A 5,094-nucleotide genomic window follows, 5' to 3' on the forward strand; every position below is an offset into this window, starting at 1 on the left:
ATTAAAAGTCTGGGGAAGATCTCAAAAAGCAAGTGAAGTGAATAAATTAATAAGTCGAATAGTTAAGAGAGAAAATTCATTCACAACATAAACTATAGTCGGATTTTTAATTAGACGAAGCCAGCTGACAGTAGCTAATGTCACTTTGTGAAATAATGTTGCTATATTTAAAGTAATAGTGATGCGTTCAGTTCTCGTTCAATCACATAAATGAACAATAAGTGTGAAGAGTTACTCATTAATTTCAAACTATAAAAGAATATTATTTATATTTTACAATAAAATTGTATTAAAGTGATCCAATATAATAATATGTTACTAGTAGTATGTAACTACAATCAGTTTTTTTTATTTTCATTACCTATGTACCTATAATTGTTATATTTTATACATCTATAGTTTCAACTATATGATGCATTGGAAATAGGACAGTCTTACAAGCTTCCTCGCAATGTTTTTCTTAATGTTTAAAACACTCGGTATTCAGTACAGGTAGATACCATAGGAACATAATGTTTCGTCGAAAACTCGTTGGTATGTACAAAGCACGGCTAAAATTCGAACCCCGTGCCCGATATCGGCAGTTCGGCACACTAACTATTCACTAGACAATCGAGGCAATTTCATTAATTCAGGAGTTTTTTCAATCGTTCACTTTGTCACAACACTATTTTTATTTCATCAAAAACTGACAACACAGTAAACGTCAGTTTACTTCGTCTAATAAAAAATCCGACTATATAAACACCAATAAGATGCTTTTAAAAGTATCGCCAAAATCAACAGCAGATGAGGAATTCTCTTCCCATGATCTAGAGAGACAAATCGTTGACTACACTGATAGTTCTACACGGTTTTATGAAGCACCACGAGATTTTTCCAAGCAGTACGCCCATATATATTCAGCTAGGTTATGTACATTCCGAAATATTTTGACTCCGCTGATAAAAAATAAGTGGTCAAATAAATACAAGATTTTAAAGCTTTGTGATTTACGTGAAAGCGGTACCTCTTGTGTTATAATTGGAACACTGTTCAAACTGCAAGAATTGAAACCAAGCATTCTGAAAGAGCTTTCAGATCAGCTTGAGATTATACCACAACCAACTAGGTAAATCGAACTCTACATTTAATAAAATGCTGTTTAATTAAAAGGTAAAGTTGAAATATTAAAAATTCTATCTTTTAGGACTCATTTCGTCCATGATTCCGATAGCCTTGTGTTAGAAGATGAATTGCAAAGAATCAAACTTATAAGCAATGTTATAGATATCCATCAAGTAGTCACTGGAGTTGTATGTGCAATTTTAGGTATTTAAAATCCTTAATCATCTGTTCTATGCTATGATGATTGAAATAAAACACTAAAGTTTATTTTCATTATAGGATCTGAAGATGAGGATGGTATATTTACTGTTAAAGATGTCTGTTGGCCTGGTTGCAGTATACAAAAACCACTTCCAGTTAGAAATGAAGACAGGTTATTTCATCAACTTATATGCTGGATAAAAATCACTGTTGCTAAAGGTTCACATAGAGTGTGTAACAAAATAAACTACATACCCTTAATTGATTTTTTTCCCGTCTAGATACATAGTACTTATGTCGGGCTTAAATATGGCATCAAAGTCTGCAGAACAAATGTTGTCCTTGCACTTATTTTTGGAATGGATATCAGGATTAGCAGGCACTTCTTATTATCAAGAAGAAGTTTCTAAAATTGTACGAGTTATAATAGCCGGTAAACTATAAGCTTAAAAGTTAAAATTGTTCATGTTTAATTACCAATTTTTCTAAGAAATTGTATGAAACTCCATTAGTGTTTTAAAGTTATTTCTTTGGGCATAAATAACATTTAATAATCAAGTAAAAACTTATAAATAGATAAAATAAATAAATAAAGTAAGGATTTAGAAGTATATTGTGTGCTGGCTTGGGAAGTTACTAACTCTGTTTCTGGGTTGTAGTGTAACAAAGTCACCAAATATATTATAATCGAGATTTTAATCATATCTAAAGTAGTGACTATTCAAACCAACGACATACCATGTTGTTCATGACATGACATGACAATCTATGCATGCATCATTTACTTTGGTAGACAGAGAGGAGTGCCGAAACAGAGAGCAACAAGCACTGTCAGCAAGTTCAAAATGTTAACAAACTTATATTAATTTGTACACACAAAAAATACATATTATAGAACAATATAAACTAACTTAAACAAATATTAACACAAAAAGTAAATTACGTAAAATGTTTAATTCCTAGGTGGAGTGTTTGCAAATCATTCAGATGAAAGTGTTCTAAATGAATCGGATGTCATATCATCAGCAGAATTGGTGGATTCATTGGCAGCAGCTATTAGTGGTGTGGCTCCTTTAGACATAATGCCAGGATGCAAAGATCCTAATGATGTAATGTTACCACAAAAACCTTTTCATTACTGTAAGTATCCATTTTATCCATAGGTTAGCTTAAAATTATCATTACTTATCAATTTTACCAGGCTTTTTCAGAACAAAATTGCTATTTAATGCTGGAAATTAAAGAATTTACACTCATAATAATCTTATTATAGGTTTGTTCCCTAAAGCTACTGAATACAAATCGTTCCGCCGTGTTTCTAATCCTTATGAATGTGAAATAGGAGGTAAGGATCGTTGCTAGCCATTATGAAAATATATTATTTACTATTACTGTTAACTGAGGAATTTGGTTGAAACATATAATTATTTATTTTAGGGTTGTTATGCTTAGGTACTTCAGGAGAGCCAGTAAAGGATATAATGAGATATAGTAAATTAGATAATAGTCAAGAGGTACTAAAAAAAACATTGGAATGGAGGCATTTAGCACCAACATGTCCTGATACGGTACCTTGTACCCCAAGTGTGGATACAGATCCATTTATTATTTATAACTGTCCAGCTATTTATTTTAGTGGAAATGCTGATGAATTTGGAACTACCTTATATGAAGGTTTGAAACATTCTATAAATTAAAAATTCTTAGCAATATTGTCTTAATAGAACAAGAAATTTAAAAACATAATTGGTTTCAGGAGAAGAAGGGCAACGCATCAGAATAGTATCAATTCCAGATTTTTGTAATACTAAATCGATAGCAATTATCAATTTAGCAAATTTGGAATGTTACAGCATGAGTTTTTCTTGATTTTCATATAATTTGGAATAAATTGATTAAGTGCACAAATATATTATATCAGTTTTCAGTATAGTTATATATACCAAAACCTTTAATACAATTGATATTAAATATATCGGCGCAATCCTGCTATTTCGTTAACTAACATTAGTTAAAGTTAACTGTTTCCTCAATGTTGAAATTGTTGGTTAACGGTATAAGCCCAACGCAAGTCAACAAATGTTTAAGGCTGTATTTAGGAAAATGAACAAATTACCCTACGGTTGTAGTTTAATTGTCGCACAACCAGTGTGACCAGATTTCATTTGACGAATCTACTGCTTGTGGAGGTTAAAATGTACTGAATTCTACCAAAAGAGAACGAAAAATACTAAAAATCTATCATTATATTTTTTTGCTGTCGTGTTACAACGTAAAAACATGAATGTTTCCATGATTAAACAATAAAATAATTCAATTAACAAAGAAACTATTAATCAAACCACTGTTTTTTTTTAATAAAATTCTAAATAAAAATATAATTCAAAAATAAAAATAATAAAATGAAACTTTTCTTTATCTTTATGTGGGTAACACTTTCATAAAGTTGTTTTGAATCCATTAACTCGATAATACTTCTGTCAGGATCAAGTCTGCGACATCCTCCTTCCAACTGTCGTAGCCCCTCTTATCCAGGCATTATTGCAGCAAAATTCTTATTATTAAATCGATTTCGATCTTGATTTTTAATCCTATTAATATCAGAAATTATTCTTTCTACTTTGGCGTTCGACAAAGGTAGTATGGTCATTTGCTTCACAAATCGGAACAAATTGCCATACCTTGGTGTGCTATTCGCATCACAGATTTGGCTGACTTCACTCCACTTAACCACCATAAAAGCATCTGACGTCGAATTATAAGTTGACATTAAATTTGTGCAGGACGAAATAGGATTTTATCAAACAAATAGAAATAATATAGTTAATAAGTAATTATGTAACAAAAATGTATAATCTTAAATTATTTAATATGCAATATGTTAGTGTATCAGATCAGAGAATGTAAATAGACCAATAGGAACGATTTGTGGAGCGCTTTCACCACGGTAACATACAGATCAAGGGACCCCCGAAAGTGGCGCGTCGATAGCGCGTCGCGAGATGGGGTACTGAAATAAATATAAAAGGATGGCCATTTATAGGCAAAAACAGTTCTCAGTGGATCTTCGAGAGAAACAGTTCCCAGTGAATCTTCGACAAAGAACCATCAGCAAGATAGAAACAGTTCTCAGTGGATCTTCGAGAGAAACAGTTCCCAGTGAATCTTCGACAAAGAACCATCAGCAAGATAGAAACAGTTCTCAGTGGATCTTCGAGAGAAACAGTTCCCAGTGAATCTTCGACAAAGAACCATCAGCAAGATAGAAACAGTTCTCAGTGGATCTTCGAGAGAAACAGTTCCCAGTGAATCTTCGACAAAGAACCATCAGCAAGATAGAAACAGTTCTCAGTGGATCTTCGAGAGAAACAGTTCCCAGTGAATCTTCGACAAAGAACCATCAGCAAGATAGAAACAGTTCTCAGCAGATAATCAAGACAGAAACAGTTCTCAGAAGCTCTCCGACAAAGAAACATCAGCAAGACAGAAACAGTTACCAGCAGTTCTCCAATAGTACAGTTATCAGAAAACCACCAGTGAATCAGCTACCAGTGAACCAGACAGTTACCTGTGAAACCTCGCTACAGAAGCCGAAACCCATCGAAAGAAATAGCCGTCTTCTACCAGCGCACAAACAGACAGCAGAAAACATTATTACACGACTCGGAAACAGCCATACAGACCGGGTCGTGTACATTTCATGGTCCATTCGAGCCGGATAGAGGACACATTTCATTATTCTCTCGAGCCGGGTAGAGGATACGTTTTGAAAAGGAAACTGGAACA

At 33.1% G+C, this 5,094-nt stretch overlaps 2 protein-coding genes across 2 annotated transcripts in view; both read left to right on the plus strand.

The window, feature by feature from the left end:
- The window catches only part of LOC114249580 (ecto-NOX disulfide-thiol exchanger 1), a 120,303-nt gene that overhangs the window by 23,469 nt on the left and 91,740 nt on the right, over positions 1-5,094 (plus strand). The gene's annotated exons all lie outside the window — the stretch shown is intronic.
- PolD2 (DNA polymerase delta subunit 2) lies at positions 210-3,216 on the plus strand. Its single transcript, XM_028183207.2, has 8 exons — positions 210-1,111; positions 1,190-1,311; positions 1,387-1,480; positions 1,590-1,741; positions 2,272-2,448; positions 2,582-2,653; positions 2,746-2,982; positions 3,065-3,216. Exons 1-8 carry the CDS (start codon positions 756-758, stop codon positions 3,175-3,177), a joined length of 1,323 nt encoding a protein of 440 aa, XP_028039008.2. The 5' UTR covers positions 210-755; the 3' UTR covers positions 3,178-3,216.

Source organism: Bombyx mandarina, chromosome 11 (genome assembly GCF_030267445.1).
Source record: "Bombyx mandarina strain Sakado chromosome 11, ASM3026744v2".
NCBI classification, from domain to species: domain Eukaryota; kingdom Metazoa; phylum Arthropoda; class Insecta; order Lepidoptera; family Bombycidae; genus Bombyx; species Bombyx mandarina.

Excerpts from the sequence above, each read along its gene's own strand:
- PolD2 (XM_028183207.2), top strand. The coding sequence starts at position 756 with ATGCTTTTAAAAGTATCGCCAAAATCAACAGCAGATGAGGAATTCTCT. Across the intron at positions 1,312-1,386 it reads AGTTGTATGTGCAATTTTAG|GATCTGAAGATGAGGATGGT; the intron begins GTATTTAAAATC and ends TTTTCATTATAG. Across the intron at positions 1,481-1,589 it reads CCAGTTAGAAATGAAGACAG|ATACATAGTACTTATGTCGG; the intron begins GTTATTTCATCA and ends TTTCCCGTCTAG.